Source organism: Carlito syrichta, unplaced genomic scaffold (genome assembly GCF_000164805.1).
Source record: "Carlito syrichta isolate Samal-C Ts95f unplaced genomic scaffold, Tarsius_syrichta-2.0.1 Scaffold288977, whole genome shotgun sequence".
Lineage (NCBI taxonomy): Eukaryota > Metazoa > Chordata > Mammalia > Primates > Tarsiidae > Carlito > Carlito syrichta.
The window spans coordinates 74,809-96,673 of NW_007233073.1; the positions used below are offsets into that span (position 1 = coordinate 74,809).

Genomic DNA, 21,865 nt, shown 5'->3' on the forward strand with positions numbered 1-21,865 from the left:
GCTGCCCAGGTGGGTCTTGAACCCGCTGGCTCAGGCAATCCACTCACCTCAGCCTCCCAAAGGCGCGGGATTATAGGCTGAGCTATCGAGCCCGGCCCCAAAAAGTTTTTTAAAAACCCTATAATCCCTTTATTTTTAAATCAAAATTAATTTTTTCATTTTAATGATAAGAAATTGCAAAATATATAATCTTAAGCTACTGTGAATACAATTCTTACTCCAATTTCTTAAATGTAGATATTATAATGTAATTACAATGGTGATTGAATATGTATCATCTTCCAATGCAAAAATACATAAAATAGTTTTTCCTTAAGTTAGACATTTTAATTATACTTTACTTTTTAATGATATTTTATTTCCCTTTCTATAGATTCTTATCCTGTATTAATATAGTTTATACTTTCAAATCTTTCACTATATTATCACATTTTTCTGCCACAAAATATAAACAATAACTTTTTAATAGATCCGAAATATAGATTTTTTCAAAAGGTAAATAAGAATTAATAGCTAGAAAAAACAGCAATATAATGACATCAATGCATAATGTATATGCTTTATAATACATGCTTCAGCAAAACAAATATTCTATTGTGCTATTTTATTTATTTCTTTCTTTTCTCTTTTGTTAGTTTTAAAGTAAATATTTTTCAATCTTGTTTTATTAATTTATGCAATGTTCAATTTCTAAGAAAACAGCACATTTAAAAGATTTTCTGTGACCATAATTGTTGGAGTTATTCTTACAAATAAGACTAGTAAAAAGTTGGGTAAAACAAATTTTGATAAACATAAAGAACAAAATTTTACTGGAAATATATTTCACAATAGGATAGATGGAGCTAATTATCAATAGCTAGTTGAGTAAAAACTCATACTTGTAAAATAATGTGATGAGAGAAACAATAGAGAAACCCAAAAGGAGGAGTGCAAAACTCTCCTTGGTTGGGCTGGGAAAGGCTTCCAGAAGAGATACCATTTACATTGGATCTAAAGGAGGAAAAGGCATCCTTTGGGCAAATGGTCAAAAACAAAACAAAACAAACTCTCAAACCTCTAGATAGAGAGATCAGTTTACGCAAAGCTTGGAGAAATAAAAGAAGATTGTCTGTCCTGAAAACTGTCTCTTAATACGTGTTAAATTTGTGATGACTATTAGTTATTCAAATAAAATCTGGATGAGATCTGGTGTCATGCTGACAGCTAAATTAAGAATGTGGAGTTTAGTGAGATAGGTTTGTTCTCCTGGTAAGTCTTATGCAAAGTCTGGAAATGGTACTCACTGATCTAAGCCTAGAAAAGATTCTGAGCCAGGCTCGGTGGCTCAGCCTGTAATCCCGCGCATTTGGGAGGCTGAGGTGAGTGGATTGCCTGAGCCCGCGGGTTCGAGACCCACCTGGGCAACTTGGCGAGACCTCATCTGTACAATCAATCAAAAAATCAGGCGGGCGTGGTAGCACATGCCTGTAATTCCGGCTACTCGGAAGGCTGAGGCAGAAGGATCTCTGGAGCCCAGCAGGTAGAGGCTGCCATGTCCGGGAGCGGCCACTGCACTCCAGTCTGGGCGACAGAGTGAGACTCCAACTCAAAAAAAAAAAAAGGAAAAAGAAAAGAAAAGATTCTGTGGTGAATGAGTGTAGGTGGAAAAGAGAAGAATTACAAGCATCAGGGAGTAGAACTCCCCAATATTTAGACAACAAGGAAAAGAGAAGGAATCAGTAAAGAAGAATAAAAGGCATGACTGGAGTCAGGTAAGGAGAAAGAGTGATCCACTCTCAAATGCTGCCAAGTTGAGAAGGTGAAAAATAAGAATTATCATTTTTATTGCCTTTCAAATTTCAGTTAAAGTGTCTTTTAAATATAAAGGGTTTCTTGAATGGTATTTAAAATTGTGTGTGTACGTATGTTTGTGAAAGGAAAAACCTGTTTACTTGGATACAAACCACACTCCTACTCAGTAGGTTTCCAGTGTTTTTAAGATTTATGATGATACATATAACTTTCTCAGTTTATAATTTTAAAGAACTAAAACTTTGAATGAAGAATTGACATGCTACCGTAGACAGAACTAATTCCAAACATTTCTTTGTATTCATGGTCATTATTGTTATTTCACTATTTGAAAAGTATTATTTGCTATCAAAAAGAGACTTTTCTTAGATGAGAGAAACAAGGTTGGGACTTCATCATCTGGATTTCAATTTTTAATGTTTATTTAAGACCATGAAAGTGTTGCCAAGAATGTAAAGCTCTTTCTTTGCACAGTCTGGGGTCTTTCTGGCTTAACTATTATGGCTACAGAGGACAAAAATTCAGGCCACTTTACTGTAAACAGTTGACATTAAATAACATTATCCATTCAGTTGATGTTTGATAAACATTATTTATGACATCATTCTTAGCTTTCCGGAGATTTTAGAAATTAATACTATGCATCCTGTCATTCCATTAAATAGTCATTTATGAGAAATTAATTTCTAATGAAACATATGAGGAAAAGTATAATTTTGCTAAAATGTTGTGAAACAAATTATGTAATAAACCTGAGAGACAAAACACTTTGAGAAATTCATTAGTAAATAAATTTCAATCATGTTAAAGCAGTGTCTAAATATGTCACATCACAAAATTTTTGTTGCTGTTTATTTAGTGGAAGTTTTTATCTTTTCTTTAGGAATAAACTAACTTTCTAAACTGTGTGTATTGATTCAGAAAGAAATAAGGATTTAACAACTATCAATTATTGTGTTTTAGACATTTGATGTGTGTTTTGTTATGACTTGAGTAGCAACCTTCTATTAGTTTTCTAATAACCAAAGTGATATATCCTTTGGTCTGCAAGATTAAAAAGTCATAAACACAAATATAATGGAATATGCATTATTTCCTTTGGAGTTTATGAAACTGTTTTGCACAATTCCCTAAAGCATAAGAGAAAAAAAATCAAGCAATCTTTGATATGCAATATAAATAATTCCCAAAAGAAATCACAAGGCCTGTTTTTATTTATTCTTGCTTTGAATATGCAAATGTATTCCTTATCTGTACCTTAACTTTATTCATAAACATTCATTGCATAAGATAGGAAATGGTTTTATTCATAAGTTAATTTTGCCCTTTGTTGTTGGAGAAAGAGAAATATGGAAATTAAAATAAAAAGAGAGAAAGAAAACACAGACACTAAGTTCATCTGAAATAAGAAGATATCCATATCAGAAAAAAAATCTTTGAAAACTGATATATTAAAAAGAAGGAATAATGAGTATCATTAAAAGTAAATATCCCATCAGACAAAACAACCTTTAAGCTATCAAAAACTTAAAAAGATGCTAAAGGGCACTACATAATGATAAAAGTTTCAATCCATCAACAAGAAGTATCCATTCTAAACATATATGCACTCAACACAGGAGCACCACCATTTATAAAGCAACTACTAAATAAACTTTAAAAAGATGTTGACTCTAATACAATTATAGCAGGGGACTTGAATACCCCACTGACAGCCATAGATAGATCATCGAGGCAAAAAATCAACAAGGAGATCCAGAACCTAAACTTGATACTTGACCAAATGGATTTAGTAGATACCTACAGATTATTCCACTCAACAACCACAGAATATACATTCTACTCATCACCAAATGGAACATACTCCAAGATCGATCACATCCTTGGCCATAAATCAGGCATAAACAAGTTCCATAAGGTTGAAATCTTGCCATGCACGTTCTCAGACCACAGTGGAATAAAAATAAATATCAAAACCAACAACATTTCCCCAAAGCCCACAAAGATATGGACACTAAACAGCATGATGCTGAACAACAACCGGGTCAACACTGAAATCAGAGAAGAAATTGAAAAATTCCTGCAAACAAGAGAAAATGAAGAAACATCATACCACCTCTGGGATGCCATGAAATCAGTTCTAAGAGGGGAATTTATATCTTTGCAAGCACAGATCAAGAAAATGGAAAGATCTCAAGTGGGCAGCTAACAAATCACCTAAGGGAACTGGAAAGAGAAGACCACCAAACCCCAACTGTAGCAGAAGAATCCAAATCACAAAAATAAGAGCCCAAATATGGGACACGGAAGACAAAAATATCATGGAAAACATCAACAAAACAAAAGGCTGATTCTCTGAAAGAATTAACAAGACTGATGGGCCCCTAGCCAGAATGACCAAGAAAAAGAGAGAAAAAGCCCAGATAAACACAATCAGAAATACAAAAGATCAAATCCCATTGACCCTGAAGACATACAAAGGATTATCAGAGATTACTATGTACACCTATATGGAAATAACTTGATAACCTAGATGAAATAGAGGACTTTCTGACAACACACAATCTCCCCATGTTAAAACAAGAAGACACTGAGATACTAAATTGACAAATAACAACCCAGGAAATTGACTCTGTCATACGAAAACTACCTACCAAAAAAGCCCGGGACTGGATGGTTTTCCAGCAGAATTCTACAAAACGTACAAGGAGAAGCTGATACCAATTCTACTGAAAGTATTCCAGGCAATTGAAAAAGATGGAATTCTCCCTAAATAATTTTATGAAGCTAACATCACACTGATACACAAACTGGGTAAAGATCCAACAAAAAAAGACAACTGCAGGCCAATATCCCTTATGAACATAGATGCAAAAATCTTCAACAAGATTCTAGAAAATCGGATCCCAAAACACATCTCAAAAATCATCCACCATGGCCAAGCAGGCTGCATCCCCAGGATGCAGGACTGGTTCAACATTCATAAGACCATAAATGTAATTAAATACATCAACAGATGTAAAAACAAGAATCACACGATTATCTCATTAGATGCAGAAAAAACTTTTGATAAAACTTCTTGATAAAAACCCTCAAATGCCTAGGTATAGAAGGAACATACCTCCAAATAGTAAGCTCCATCTATGATAAACCCACAGCTAACATATTGCTAAATGGACAGAAACTAGAAACATTTCCCCTGAAAACTGGAACAAGACAAGGATGCCCACTCTCATCCCTCTTGTTCAATATTGTGTTGGAAATCCTAGCTCAGGCAATTAGACGAAAGAAGGAAATCAGGGGTATTCAAATAGGAAAAGAGGAAGTCAAGTTATCCCTCTTTGCTGATGATATGATTCTATACCTTGAAAATCCAAGAGAATCTGTCAAAAACCTGCTTGCATTGATAAAGGACTTTGGCAAAGCCTCAAGGTACAAAATAAATGTGCAAAAGACAGCTGCATTCCTATACACCAACAACAAGCAGGCAGAGACCCAAATAAAAAGCACAACCCCATTCATGATAGCCACCAGAAAAATGAAATACCTCGGCATCTTCCTAACCAGAGAAGTGAAAGACCCTTACAATGAGAATTACAAAACATGGCTCAAAGAAATCCAAGAAGACACAAACAAATGGAAAGATATTCCATGCTCATGGATAGGTGGAATCAACATTGTTGAGATGTCCATCCTACCAAAGGCAATCTACAGATTCAATGTGATACCCATTAAGTTACCAACATCATTCCTTTCAGACCTGGAAATGACAACACAGAAATTCATATGGAAACATAAATAACCACGAATATCTAAAACAATCCTTAGCAAAAGAAAAAAGCAGGAGGCATCACACTTCCCAGACTCCAAACTTTACTATAAGGCTACAGTAATCAAAACAGCCTGGTATTGGTACAAGAACAGGCACATAGACCAATGGGACAGGATAGAGCTTCCAGAAGGAAAACCTCAATTCCTCAACTAACTCAAGTTTGACAAACCCTCCAATAACAACCACTGGGTAGAGGAGAACCTATTCAGTAATGGTGCTGGGAAAACTGACTGGCCACACACAGAAGATTGAAACAGGACCCCTACCTATCACCATACACAAAAATAAACTCTAAATGGATCAAAGACCTAAACGTAAAACCTCAAACTATAAGAATCCTAGAAAGTGTAGGAGATACCGTTATGAAAATGGGAACTGAGAACCAATTCCTATCTAGAACCCTAAAGGCCAATATCTTAATAAATAAGATAGATAAGTGGAACTTCATCAAATTAACGAGCTTCTGCAAAGCAAAAGAAAGCATCAAGAGAGCAGGGAGACAGCCTACAGAATGGGAAAAGATATTTACCAACTGTATATCTGACAAAGGCCTTACATCTAGGATCTACAAGGAACTCAAATGCGCCCAAAGGAAAAAAACAAACAACCTCTTTAAAAAGTGGGCAAAAGATGAATAGACACTTCTCAAAAGACGATATACAGAAAGCCAACAGACACAAAAAAAGTGCTCAACCTCACTCATCATCAGAGAAATGCAAATCAAAACTACATTGAGATACCACCTAACCCCTGTAAGAATGGCCATAATTAATAAAACAAACAACAACAGGTGCTGGCGAGTCTGTGGAGAAAAAGGAATGCTTCTACACTGCTGGTGGGAATGCAGACTAATGCAACCCCTTTGGAAGACAGTGTGGTGATTTCTGGAAGAACTAGAAATTGACCTTCCATATGACCCAGCAATTCCCCTATTGAGAATATACACGGAGGAACTCAAATTATTCTACAAAAAAGATATCTGCACATGTATGTTTGTTGCAGCTCTGTTCACAATAGCAAAAACATGGAACCAACAGTGTTGCCCATTGAAGCTGGACTGGATTAAAAAATGTGGTACTATATACAATGGAATATTATGCAGCCATAAAGAAGGACAAATATATGGACTTTGCAGCAACTTGGAGGTATTTGGAGTTGATCATACTCAGTGATTTATCACAGAAACAAAGAACTGAGTTCCATATATTCTCACTCATAAGCTGGACTTGAACAATTATAATGCTATAAGAAAGCGATTGGCAGTAGTGGGAAACTGTCAGGAAAGGGGGTAGGGGGATTGGCAGTTGAGGGAAACTGCTAGGGGAGGGAGGGGCATACCTCATCAAAAAGGGTACTTGCATGATCAATGTTTATATACCAAACCCTGAATTGTACCCCACATCTTTATAATAAATAATACTAAAAGAATGCTAAACAACAACAAAAAGAAATAAAACAAAACAACATGAAGAAAAGTATATAACCTGTATAATATAAAATGTTGAAAACATGCAAAATCATATTACATAATTGGTAGTTTTCTGAAATACACTCACATTTTCTTTTATTCAGACAGATAAATGTAAATAATGCCATTATCCACTCTTTTGACCTAAATAACCATGCATTGATTTATTTCTATTATATCAGCCTCAAGAAAAATAAGTAAGTCAACTTAAATAATGTTTTAAAATAGACAATTGCTCCTTACCGGCACATAGGACCATTTTTCTTCACTACACAAGTCCCACCATTTTTGCAGTAACTTAGTGGACATTCTAAAAACAAGCATCACAAAGACCACTGTTAACTATAAAAATTATTAACAGCAAGGAGGACAGATCACTGCTAGTCACTGCATTACATTTAATCTCTGAGAGTAAATTGCTTCCCAGTTGCTAAAAGCAAAATAATTGCATAGGCTCCTTCCCTCAACCCCAAATTTGCTCATTGGCTATGTCTATCCTGAATGTGTTCATGCACTTCACATACCCAGCTGGCCCACAAAAAGAGAAAACATTATTAATTATTTTTTTCTTTTTAAGATTAAATTTATTTGTTTGCTTTTTTCTTTTTTAAACGGACATATAATAATGGTACATATTTATGGGTACATAGAAATGCTTCAATACACATAATGTATAATGATCAAATCAGGTTAATTATCATAGGTATCATCTCATTTATTTATCATTTCTTTGTGTTGGGAATTCAATATCCTCCTTCTAGCTATCTGAAAGTAAATTTTATCGTGAACTGTAGTTATCGTACAGTGTTATAAAACACTAGAAAGTCCCCTCTGCTGGATTAGATACAGTCTACTTATTTAGAACATGTCTGCATGACATTTTTGTGATCATACCAAAATGTTATATTTACTGAAACACTTCTTTAGTTCTACACAGCAGTCCCCATCTTATGGCAGACAAATCCTTTGCATGGGTTGTCTTGTCCATTTGGTAACTCGTTCATGTGCATGCAACTGTCCCGCCTCTGTCTCTGTGACTGGCATCAGCATAACTTAGCTTTCTTCCCTTGCACCTGGGCCTGCTATTTCACTGCCTGCACTCTAGTTTAGCATGAACATTTATTTTTAAAGGTCATTGACTTATAGGTTAAAAAAAAGTCAAATACCTTCACAGAGTGACTACTGTGGTCATGGTTACCACCTTGTATTGCATGTATACTTACTGACTCCTATACTCTTAAGACACAGTCCTGTGCCACTAAACACTGCCAATTTCCTTATCCACTTAAGACTTGAGTTGCTCTTCCCAGCTTTAAAAAAAATTGACACATAGTAATGTATATATTTGATGTATAATTTGATACATCCTTTCTTGAAGAATACTAGTCCCCCCTTGATGGATTATTATAACACTAATACTTGATGGAAGTCTCCATTGTCCTTAATTTTATCCAACAAATCGATTCTAAGCACCTATTAAACATCTGGCACTGGATGAGGCACTGGGAATGTAATAATTAATAATACAGGCAATTTAGCACAGTTGTTAAGGTTATGAGCATAGGAGACAGATTGCCCGAGTGGAATCTCAGGTCAGCTCATTAGCTGTGTGATGTTGGGTAGGTTTCATCTCTCTGTGTCTTGGGTTCCTATCTGTAAAACAAGGTAAAAATAATAACTATTTCAAAGGATTGTGGGGAAAGTTTGAAGAACTGGTTCATAGTATGTTTAATAAATGTTGACTTTAAAAAGATATATAGGCATGACCCCTGCTTTCATTGACCTTCTAGATACAAAAAAAAAAAAAAAAGGTAAGTAAGGTATTCAAATGCAATATGAAAGTTATGAAAGTAATCTATTGGGCTGGATGTTCTAAGCACAATGGGAGCTCCAAGGAGAGCATCTCAGTGACATCTGGGGAGTGTGAATAATCTTTCTGGAAGATAATTAGAAGCCACTGATTTGGGCAGTGGTGTGTGTGTGTGTGTGTGTGTGTGTGTGTGTGCGCGCGTGTGTGTGTTTAAAGGTTTGCAAAAGGACCTGAGAAGAGTGCATTGTATGTTTGAGGAACAGAAGGCAATCCAGCCTAGGTGAGTTGTTGATAATACAAAGAGAGTGTGGGAAAACGAGATGCACAGATCCCAGATCACATAGGTCCAGTGAGACCAAGACTTTAAGAAGGGAAATGGTGCATTTTTGTGCTTTAGAAAGTGAATTCTGGCCGCAGTGTGTCAAGTTAACAAAATGGTCAAAACTAACATTTGGAAGCTCCATTAAGACTCTTTTGTAATAATCCATGAAAAAAAAAGATCGCCTGAATGACAGGAGTGGGGCTGGGGAGGGGTGTTGAAAGCTGTTGGAATTTTAAAGAGATATTTAAATATTGGGATTGAAACATCTTGGTGATTATTTGGAAGAGTCAAGCATAATGTCCAAGTTTCTGGCTGAACCACTGTCTATTTGGTGGTTTCATTCACAGAGTTGGGAGATTTATGGAGAGAAAATATTTTTAAAGATGATGCTGTGCTTTAAGTACATAAGGGACATCCCTTTCCGTGGACGCTGGAATTTGCAGGTCTGAACTCCAGATGAAATATGGAATGGAGACATAGATATGAGATTTCAGATTTTTTTTCTCTCAACTAAAAAAGAAAAAAAAATAGCTCAACTCTTCAGGAATAAGAACAGGTAGGAAATTTTCTTCATAAACAAAATATTAGCTGGCTTGACTAAAAATAGCCCGCAATAGGATAGAGCACAAAGAGATACAAACTTTGTTTGATAAACTGTTTTATGGTTATTTTTGGTCTTATATACAATTTTAGTCATCCCAAAAAACACATTTTGTCTTATTGATAAAACACCAGAATGTCTGAGTCTGTGAAGGATCAGAAAACACACAATAAAGCACAGCTGCACATTTTTGGGGGGGCGTTAATATATACTTTGAAAACAGAGAGTAAACTGTAGGCTTGCCTTACATTAGAATGATTCTGTGGGAATCTAAGTACGTATATTATTGTGCTGGATAGTAGAGTACATTGGAAAGAACACAGATGTTCACTAAAGCCAGAAATGCAATCTGTTGTTTCGGAGGACAGAAAATTTGTAGATGATGTACGCGAGAAGTTTTTATAAGTTTCTGCCTTAGACTCAGGTTCTCCAGCCACAATATGGACACAGTACAAAGTATTTTCAGTTTTAATTTACTCAAAACAACTTCAAGCAGAGGGCAAATGAAATGAGAAAGGAGATGGAGATGGCTAATTAGTAATGAAGAGGCTGAGTATTACCAGTAGATAGTTCCCTAGCTGGAAAGTAGGAATCCATGGGGCAAGGTTACAATTAGCGAAGGTTCCCAAGATCTTCAACAATGGCTCTCTGACTTGTACCCACTTGTGTTAATTATTATGACTGTGTGTCTGGAGGCCAATACGACCCACAGCTGTTTCCATAGAAATGTTCTGTGCAGAATTCACATTCAGTCCCATTTGAATACATCATATTGGAAAAGCAGGAACACATAGATCAAAGCAATAGTAACTTTTAGGCTTAAGTAGAAATAATTTGCAACTAGGCATCTATTTTTTCCTCCTCTTCCTCTTAATTTATATAGAGACTGAGGAAATGACAGGTGTAACATAGTAGTTTGCTGGAAAGATTAATAACCCTATGAATCCTGGTGTTCCCTCTGTGATACCTGGTTTAGTCATTTATGAGTTATGTGACTTTGGGCCAGGTATTGTAAGTACAAGATTATTTGTGTAGAAATTATATTTCTTCCTTGTAGGACTGCTGGAAAGATGAAGTTATATTTATTTGCAACATTTTTATATAAACAAATGGTATGTATAAGATATTAAATAATTGCTCTCATTCATCTCTTTATATTTGAGGGAGGACTTTCAATTGCCTATAAAATCTAATTTCATTGCTGCTCTGTCCACCTTCTTTTGTTCTTCCCTTTCCTCCTCTGTAATAATCACCATCAACATTACCATTTACTGAAGACTTGCTAAATATCAGAGACTGCCCCAAGAGTTTAAATGTGTTACCTCACTTAATCCTCATAACATTTGTGTTATATAACAGCATTCCCCAACCATTTGGGCGTCAAGGAACCATTTTGTGGAAAAAACTTCTCCATGGACCAGGATGGGGGTGATTTGGGGATGATTCAAGTGTATTACATTTGTTATGTACTTTATAATTATTACATTGTAATATACAATAAAACAATTATACAGCTCGCCATAATGCAGAATCAGTGGGAGCCCTAAGCTTGTTTTTCTGCAACTAGACGGTCCCATCTGGGGGTGATGGGAGACAGTGACACCCAAAGTGTGCTGCTTATGCCCAGTCTACTCTATAATCTCATTTTGGTTGCTGTCACTGCAGAAAACCCTGCTTCACAAAGACAGGATGTTGGAAATGGAAGCAGGTTTTTCAGTGCTTTTGTGGCAATCTCAGACTATTCTGCTTTGACTTTAATCCTGAACATCTGCATATTTGAAGTTGTCTCAAACATACTTTCAAGGCCACCATCATTTGCGATTTCCAGAAGTTGATCCTCTTCTAACATGGACAAAGTCGATTCACCTGGCTTATTCATAAATGGGTCACAGATCCATTTCTTCCCAGTTTGGGTGTCATCTGTGTTTGGGAAGTAATTCTCAAAATTCTTTGAAAGCTGCAATAGGTGATCATGTACCAGCTGGGAGAAAAAAAGCCCTGATTCAGTCTCTTTGAAAAATCTCTGCTAATGTTTGAAACATGTCAAAAATCCCAATATTCACTCACCGCTTCCATAATTCCAGTTTGACTTTGAATGTAGGTATTTCATCTGCCCACTTGAATACAGTTGTCATTCTCCGTGAAATGACAGATTGAGCATGCTGAATATGCCACACAAATAAGCAAGTTTGGGAACTCATTCTGGGTCACTGAAATAATATACCAATGGTGACTGTTTTTCCAAAAGAAATCTCTAGAGCTGCTCTCATAACTCAAAAACTCTGGCTAGCAACCTACCTTTGAAAGCCATTTCACTGCTGTATATAAAAGAAGACGTTTGTGCTCTGGGTTCATCTCCTCACAGAACTGAGTGAACGGACAGGAGTTAAGAGCATGTACTTTAATTTGGTTGATAATTTTAATTACATCCTGCAGAACTTTGTTACGTTCAAGTGCCATTTCTCGGCTAGCCAGCATTTCTTTACAGATGACACAGTGTATAGATTTACATTCAGAAGCGACCTCGTTGACTTGAGTAATGAAACCAGAAAGCTGTCCAGTCATGGCAGCTGCCTTCATCCACGCATATACCAATACAAAATGACCAGTTCGGTTTTCCTGATATGTAATCATTCAAAGATTCCTGATATGTAATCATTCAAAGAATAAATAGTTCTACAGCTGTGGTATTGGTTGATTAAAAAAAAAAGCGTGTATAACATATCCTCATGCACATCCTCCGGAAAAATGCATCACACAACAACAAGCATTGTTGCCTTGTTTTCAACATTGGTAGACTTGTCAACCTGAATTGGGTAACATGGTGACTTGTTAATCCTCTAACAATTATGCCTCAATATGCTGTAGTATTTCATCAATTCATCTAGTGCTAGCTGAAAGAGAAACATGTGCCACCTTTTGAACTGTATCCTCTCCTAAAAGTTTATAACAAATGTCTTTAGCAGCAGGCAGGATCAACTCTTCGCCAACAGTAAAGGGCATCTTAGCTTAGTAATGCGGTTAGCAACTAAGAGTGATGTTCTTAGTGTAGACACATTTGATGAAGTGATGACCTTCAATAATTGCTTCTGTTCTTTGTGTTCAAGATTTTGTTTTATTAGAAAGCAGGATTTATTGGGAGGACAGAAAAGCTCCCACAGTGGGAGGGGACCTGAAGGGGTTGCCCCATGATTTTTTTGGTTTATTTTCTTTTGAAAACTTTCAAAGACTTGTCTTTTAATGCAGGGTGCTTGGTCTCCATGTGGCGAAGCAGTTTTGAGGTTTCATGGCTTCTCTGGATAGCTGATTGCCACATATTATACAAAGTGGGCTTGGAGAAGATGAATCACCTATTGTGATGAACCTGTAATTTAAGTAGGACTCTTGATATTTTCTTTTAAATGCAGTTTTCTTTTGGTTGGCAGTTTTAGAGCCTTCTGCTGTCTCATCATTGGGTCTTCCCCCCTTTTTAAAGAAGCTCTGCAGTGGCATTCCTTTTGGCTAGGGTTAGCTTGTGAGCTTACCAAAACTGTGACTGATACAAATGTGCGGTACAGGAAAGAGACACAGATAGAAGTAAATAAAACAATGGGTGGGCCATGTGTGGACTGAAATAAGTGTCAGATTCTGACTTAAAGTCTGCTACCAGATGCAGCTGTTCAACTGAAGTACATACATTCACTGATAGGATTTTTATATGTCTGCAAACAATTGATTTATTATGGTCTCTGTGCAATCAAACCTCACCGTTAATGTTAATCTGTATGTGCACCCACTCTTCAGTGCTAGCATCACTGCCTGAGCTCCACCTTAGATGGTCAGGCATTAGATTCTCATGAGGATCACACAACCCAGATCCCTCACACGCACAGTTCACAATAGGGTTCAAACTCCTATGAGAATCGAATGCTGCTGATGATCTGACTGAAGACAGATCTCAGGCAGTAATGCGAGTGAGAGGGAACAGCTGTAAATACAGTTGAAACTTTGCTAGCTCACCTACCACTTACCTCCTGTTGTGAAACCTTATCCTAACAGGGTTGGGGACCTCTTTTATATACCACAGTTATCCTCATTTTGCAGAGGAAAAGACTAAGGCCTCAAATAATTTGCTTGAGTTATTAGCAAGATCCTATCAGAATGGGATTGAATGTGAATTCTGGCCAGAATGATAATTATATGTAATCAGTTGTGAGCTGTATTGGCTTCTAGACACAGTCATAATAACCAACACAAGAGGATACAAGCTGGAGAGACACTGTTATGGCTAAAGATTCTGGAAAGCTCTAACCTAGAACTAGATCTTGGTCCTCTAGCTCCAAAGTCTGTTAGTTTAAAAATGTCAAATGATTTTGCTATTTAACTCGGAATTTCTATGACTGCCTGCAGGTTTTGATGTTACGGACTTAAGAACCCCTTTGAATCATGTGGTATTTATGCATGGTCACAGATAAATATGCATGTACACAATAATCTACATATAGTTTAAACAGATATATGAATCCTAGGAGTCCACCAGAAGTTTTTATGCAGCAAATCAAGTCCACAGTGGGCAGACATTGTTCTCTTTATCTTGAAATTCCAGCACAAGAATAGCAGCAGAGAATAGAACAGTGCTTAACGAGACTGGGGAGGAGGAGGGAAGGGTGGGAAGAGATTGGGCAATGGGTACAAAGTGAATATTACATAGGATAATAAGGACAGGTTCTATTGCACAGTAGGGTGACAGATTAACAGTAAGGAATTATATATTATAAAATAGCTGGAAGAAAAGTTTTTGAACGTTCCTATCACAAAGTAATCATAAAGGCATGAGGTAATGGATATGTTAACTACCCTGATTTGATCATGATATGATATATATGTATTGAAATGTCAAATTTTACCCCATAAATATGTATAACTACAACGTGTCAATTTTAATAAAAAAAGAAACTTGAACTAACTCCATAGTACTTGCCTGAGAAATTTTTGTGTTTGTTTTAGTTTTTTCACTTTCTGAAAGTAAATCACCATCATAATCACCATCAGTAAGCATTACATATATATATGTATATATACACATTACATAATGACCCATTGTACAGTTTTATATTTTTAGTACCTTTTCCCAATTCTCCTTCAAATGGATGATTATTATATTTACAGCATCACCTTAGCATAAGCTTTATTAACCCCTACAGCTGCAAATAACTAGAAAAACACATTTTGTTTAGACTTAACCAACTGAATTCTGGTCAACCATTTCCTGTTGCATAAGTAACAAAAACTTGAAAATAATATGCCTTTCTAATATAGTTTAGGAATGCACAGGATTCAATGAAATATATTTAACATGCAACACTTATGCAGTTTATGCTTGATGCTCTTGTTAATGATTTAAACCTCGAGGTAGGTGAGGCCAGATCTGTGACCACTATGGGAATTATTGGATATTGTAAAGATTGGGCTCATAAAAGCCTATCAAATGCTGACCTTAAAAGAAAATGATGTTTGAAAGATGAAGGAATGTGTAATGTACATTGACAAATCTTTGGTGTGGATTAGGCTTAAAGGTATCCTTAAAAACAGAAGCTTCTCTTTATCATATTTGACTGACAAGCCAAAAAACATACAAAATGTAAATAGAAGTGTAATATAATATGGATTTTATTTCTGAAAACTATGTTTCATTAGTTCTTTATTTTACTCTAACCCAATAGCTGTGTCCATATGTCCTACACTTTATAAGTGAACTGTAAATATTTGGTGACAAACTAAGAGACGGGCAACAAAAATGTGTCTGTGGTATCATCTACAGGCTATCACTTGGCATAAATGACAAGTATTTGTGTTTTTTTTAAACTCTATTTTTTTTTTTGAGTTGGAGTCTCACTCTCGCCCAGACTGGAGTGCCGTGGCCGCTCCCGGCCACCGCAGCCTCGACCTGCTGGGCTCCGGCGATCCTTCTGCCTCAGCCTTCCAAGTAGCTGGAATTATGCAAGACCACACCTGGCTATTTTTTGTTGTTGTTGTAGAGATGAGGTCTCACCAAGTTGCCCAGGTGGGTCACGAACCCGCGGGCTCAGGCAATCCACTCACCTCAGCCTCCCAAAGGCGCGGGATTACAGGCTGAGCCACCGAGCCCGGCTTAACTCTATTTTTAAAAGTAGACCATGTAAATGCCGACAGTACATTATAACATGTTGTAATATATTTGTGCTCATATAAGATCATCCTGAAGAAAATCTCACCTTTATGTAAATAAATTTGGGTACTGGACACGAACGCTATGTCTTAATACTTTCAAAGGATGGAGACTAAGAAAGTATTAGAGTGAGTACCTTATCCTTTTAAAAAAATTATTTTTTGCTTATTTTTTAATTCTTTTGTAGAGATGAAATCTTACTACGTTGCCCATGATGGTGTCAAAATTCTGTCCTCAAGTGATCACCGATCTCCACTTCCCAAAGTGTTTGGGATTACAGATGTGAGCCATTGCATTCGGCCTGGGTACATTATGTTTGAAAGATGTCTTGTAGAGAAATAATAACCAGTAGCATTCATCTTTGCATATTTCTTGGGGCCAGATCTCCTCACATCTTCCTTTCCTTTTGTATTCATAAAATTCAGTGCTGTGGGAGTACTCCCAGCAGTATAAAAAAGAGTTTTTGCCCTATAATTTGACTATAATTATCATGCTTTTGTCACTTATCCCATAATGTTTTCCTCTCTTGAATGATACAAAGAATATATTTTTACCTAGTTTTACTATAAAATATTTCCAATTTGCTTGGAAAATTTGATTGACTATATCTTTTTATCATTAATTTATACTATCTTCTAGTTGTGACAGAATTTTGTTGCCCTTAACTATCATTATTTTTATATAGTCTGTATGAAATAAAAATTTGATTACCCAGGAGAGATGCTAACAATGAATTACAATAAATTAGAGACTTTTAAGTAGTTTTGATAAAAGTATAATCACATATGTGTACTATCAGCTCTTATCCCGTATAAATGCTTCAGGGTCAGAAGAAAGAAAAAATGTTTAAAAGTCAATCTAAAGTTTAATACATTTACTTTTTTTTTTTTTTTTTTGAGTTGGAGTCTCACTCTGTCGCCCAGACTGGAGTGCAGTGGCCACTCCCGGCCACCGCAGCCTCGACCTGCTGGGCTCTGGCGATCCTTCCGCCTCAGCCTTCCAAGTAGCCGGAATTACAGGCATGCGCTACCACGCCCGGCTGATTTTTCGATTTATTGTAGAGATGAGGTCTCGCTACCCAGGCGGGTCTCGAACCCGCGGGCTCAGGCAATCCACTCACCTCAGCCTCCCAAAGGCGCGGGATTACAGGCTGAGCCACCGAGCCCGGCTCAATACATTTACTTTTAAATATATGATTAGGTTGTGCCAATAGAAAGCTCTTATAAAGAAGTAGGAAAAGAAGACAATTAAAAAATAACAACATTATTTTTACAGTGTTTTTGTATAGTGTTTCCTTACTATAGAAGCCTAGCATTTTTCATGGCAGAGATTATTAAATACTAATAATCTTAAATTGTAGAAATTAAATTAAAATTACATTTGGTTTTTCTTTATCAAACATTGTGTAGAACAAACATGAACCCATTATATTATAGATTTATACATTCTTATAAGTGTAACAATTAATGTTAACATTCTTCCTATCTCCAAACCAATAATAAAAATTCAGTGACTCTATGTTTTGAATCTCAGTTTTTAATATTTTTATCTTCTGTAGGTTGTTGCTGATTTATAGTGCCAAAAAGTAGTTGAATAAAAACAGAGTACCTAAGCAACTGGACTCATCAAGCTGGAAATCTACACAGTCGGCAAAACCATCGCAGCGCTGGTGAACTGGAATACAGCTGTTAGAGGAGGTACACACCAGAGCTCCGTTAGAGCAGCTCTGGTTGGCTGAAAAAAAGAACAATGATCATGGATGTTAGCATGTCTTTTTTCTTCCAATGAATTTCTCATGATGGCATAATAACACGGTTTATTGTATTATCCTTCATTTTTTCTAGTTGTATATTTTAGAAGACCATTCTTTCTGAAGAAAATTTCAACTTATTAACTTGAAAATTTCTGCAAGTAAACGTTTGTCAGTAGAATCATTTCCTAGGTGTGTGTTCTTAATGGACTGAATTGTGTCCACTCCCCCCCAAAAAAATCATATGTTGAAACTGGCAATAAGACTATTTAGAGATGGGAACTTTAAGGAGGTAATTAAGGTTAAAAGAGGTCATCAGGGTAAGGACCTAATCCCATGTGGATAGTGTAATTACAAGAAGAGGGAAAGGCATCTGGGATGCACTTGCATAGAGAAGAGGATACAACAAGAATCCAGTCGTTTGTAAGCCAAAGTCAGAGGTTTCAGAAGACACCAAACCTGCCAACATTTTGATCTTGGATTTCTAGCCTCCAGAATTGTGAGAAAATAAATTTCTGCTGGTTAAGTCACCCGGTTTATAGAACTTTGTTATGGCAATCTGAGTTGACTAATACATGCATTATGTATTACTATACATGAGTTCAAATGGATTGTATGTACTTGGAGTCTGAATTAATTTTAGCTGAGGAGTCAGATTTTACTTGAAGGCAGATGTCTCTGTGCTTTTTGTTGTTCCCTTAATGTCTCATATTATGTGCAAGTGAATTGATAGTTGGAAGTTCATCAGGTTTATTAATTTATTGATGAAACTAAGTTCACCAGCTTCCAACTGGGGTATAATTCATGGATGGGTGGTCACTGGATACGTGATAGATCTGGGTGATGATATGGGTCTCTGAAGTTTAATGTATTAAGACTGTGTGTCTTTAGAGCATTGTGATCATTCATCACAGGGAAATTTTAGTAATCACAGAGTTTTCTATTGGAGGCCACAGGCAGAGTTTGTCTTGACTTCAAAGGGAAGCATAAAAACAGACTAGAAATTATATTCATAAGACTTTTGGTTGTTTTAGAAAGGTGTCTTTATTGATGCCCATCAAGAACACTGACAACTGTTCAATGGCTATCCAGTCCTGCAAGTTACTCTATCCTCCTTGGACGAGTCATTTGTAGTTATTTATTTTTTGATTTTAGAGTTGTGGGGTACATGTGAAGATTTGCTATATAAGAAAATTGCAAGCAAGTGAGGTTTGGACTTCTAGCAAGATCTCTCTCCTCTTGGTAGTGGAGAGGGTGCCCAATGGGTGGTTGCTTGACCCTTATCCTCTCCCCCGCCCTTCTTTCCTCCTTTAGCAGTGCCCAGCATCCTTGGATGACTCTTGATTCATTCAATTTTATCTGCCATGTCCATTGGGAAGCTTGGTTCTTTGTCCCGAAACTGTATTCTTGTGTCCTTCCCTTCCCTGAATCTCTTTAGGACTACAACTTCCTATAGAGCATTAGGCTGTGGTTGCAATTGGTTCTTTCAGTTAGGGTTGAATAAGAATCCCTCGTTTTAGGCTGCCATCATGTGTGAAGTATCGTTACTCTGTTTTCCTGCTTATTTCACGATTTAGGTGCCAGCAGGCCTGGGTTACAGCCCCCATCTGTATTTTCTGGTTCTACTCTGGTTTTGGTCTTTGGCTATGGTGATGTTTATCTTGTCTCTGAGTCTTTTTATGGGATACCTTTTCTATTTATCATTGCTATGTATCTGGAGCAAGGGAATATGTCAAAGCATGAATCCACTGCACAATTTGGTCGGAGAGTCTGGACAGATTACAAAAGCACTACATGATGATATTGATTGACTTCTTCTTCTTTTCTAACCCTGCTCCTTGGAGTTCCAAGGTTCAGCAGAGTTATGTTGAAAGCAGCAGTGGACAGTCAGAACTATCTGAAACTTAACTCAGGTTCAACAAGAGCATCTCTGCTTTCTCTGATTTACTGGATGGTATCATATATAATTTCTTGTTTGCACATTTTGCTCCAAGCCTGCTGCTAAAAATTTAATAAGGATTGGTCTGGAAAATTCCTTGCACAAGAATAAAGACAATGAAGTCACAGCCTTTTCAATGTATATTGATAATTTAATGACCCAGGAATATATATCTCCATATATGGATCTTGGATAGATTTTTCAAGACCATCTTCCACTGGTCTTGAACACCTCAAAGTCATCCATGAGGGTTTGAATCAATTTTGTTCAAGTATAATTATGGGTTGAAAGGAGTTATTTATTTAAGATTTCATAGGTTATTGACACAGTTTTGTTTTTGATAACTGCCAATTAGAATATATTTTAAAGTTGGACATAAAATGTGTTTTTAAGAATATGTATCTCCAATAACTGAAAATGCTGGCTGAAAAATTTAAGCAATATTCTTTATTGAGCAATTTTTTCTAAAATGCTAGCATATTAATTTACACCAAAAATATTATTGACCTTTCGCCACATGTAAGACATTGTGCTTAGAAATTAGAGTGAGCCGGGCTCGGTGGCTCAGCCTGTAATCCCACGCCTTTGGAAGGCTGAGGTGAGTGGATTGCCTGAGCCCGCGGGTTTGAGACCCGCCTGGGCAGGCGAGACCTCATCTCTACAATAAATCAAAAAATTAGCCGGGCGTGGTAGTGTGTGCCTGTAGTTCCAGCTACTTGGAAGGCTGAGGCGGAAGGCTCGCCGGAGCCCAGCAGGTCGAGGCTGCGGTGGCTGGGAGCGGCCACTGCACTCCAGTCTGGTCGACAGAGTGAGACTCCAACTCAAAAAAAAAAAGAAAAAGAAATTAGAAAGAAAATTTCAGGGGATAAATTTTTTAAATGAGTGACCAGAACATATGCAGCAATGACAATAAGGAGAAAATACAAGAGTGATTAATGGGTCAAAATAATAATAAAAGGAAAATCTGTAAAAGCAGATGTAGTTGGCAAAACATTATTATAGATAAATATTTTATTAAAAAAAGAATTATTTTAGCATTGAGAGAACTATTAAGTCTGAAAGTAAGAGTAGAGTCTTGAAATATGTTTTAAATTTTAACGTTTCTAGATAAACACCATTTAGTAGAGTGGGAAAAAGTCTACAGATAGAAAATCAGTAAGATTTATATTGGAACAGTGAGCATAGCAGGTTGCCTTAGACTAGGGAGTTTGGATAAAGGAGTTGCACAAATAAACCTAAAAAGTAAGGCTGGAATCAAATTGTAGAAATGACTAAGCTTTGAGGAAAAGCCTAATCTTTAGCTTTTCCAAAGTGTTAAATTATTTTAGGATATACATAGATAACATAAATTACATTGCAAACCTAGTATACTGAGAAATAACATAATCTCCCAACTCTTATAAGATAAAAAAAATGCTTGTAAAAAATAAATATGTTAGTAGAGGTATCCTCAGCAATACTGTAGACTTGATTCCAGACAAAATTTCTTCAATGCAAGTCACACGAATTTTTTGGTTTCCCAGTACATATAAAAGTTGTTTACACTACAGTGTGGTCTATTAAATGTGCAATAATCTAATGTATAAAAAAAGTTATCTCTAGATACTTTATTACTAAAAAATGCTAATGATTATCTGAGCCTTCAGAGAATCTTAATCTTTTTGCTGGTGGAGGGTCTTTCCTTGATGTTGATCAGAATGGCGGTTGCTGAAGGTTAGGATGGCTTTGGCAATTTCTTAAAATAGGACAACAATATAGTCTACCGTATTGATCAACTCTTCTTTTTACAAAATATTTCCCGGTAGCCTGCATTGGTGTTTAATAGCATTTTACCCACAGTATAATTTCTTTTATAATTGGAGTCAATACCTTCAAAATCTACTGTTGCTTTATCATCTAAGTTGATGTAGTATTCTAAATTCTTTGTTGTCATTTCAATAATATTCACAGCAGCATCCTCAGGAGTAAATTTCATCTCAAGAACATGCTTTTTTTTCTTTGCTCTTCCATAAGAAGCAACTCCTCGTACATTCAAGTTATCTTACGAGATTGCAGCAATTTAGTCACATTTTCAGGTGCCACTTCTTTTTCTTTTTCTTTTTTTTGAGTCAGAGTCTCACTCTGTTGCCCAGGTTGGAGTGCAGTGGCACACTCACAGCCAT

General features: G+C 36.4%; 1 protein-coding gene across 1 annotated transcript in view; it reads right to left on the reverse strand.

Annotated features, from left to right (window-relative positions):
- MALRD1 (MAM and LDL receptor class A domain containing 1) overlaps positions 1–21,865 on the reverse strand; it is a gene marked incomplete at both ends in the record, with an annotated part of 488,577 nt that overhangs the window by 65,429 nt on the left and 401,283 nt on the right. The window contains 2 exons of the mRNA XM_008054043.1: positions 7,338–7,404; positions 17,623–17,748. Of these exons, the coding sequence (XP_008052234.1) occupies positions 7,338–7,404; positions 17,623–17,748 (193 nt within the window). The remainder of the gene's footprint in view (positions 1–7,337; positions 7,405–17,622; positions 17,749–21,865) is intronic.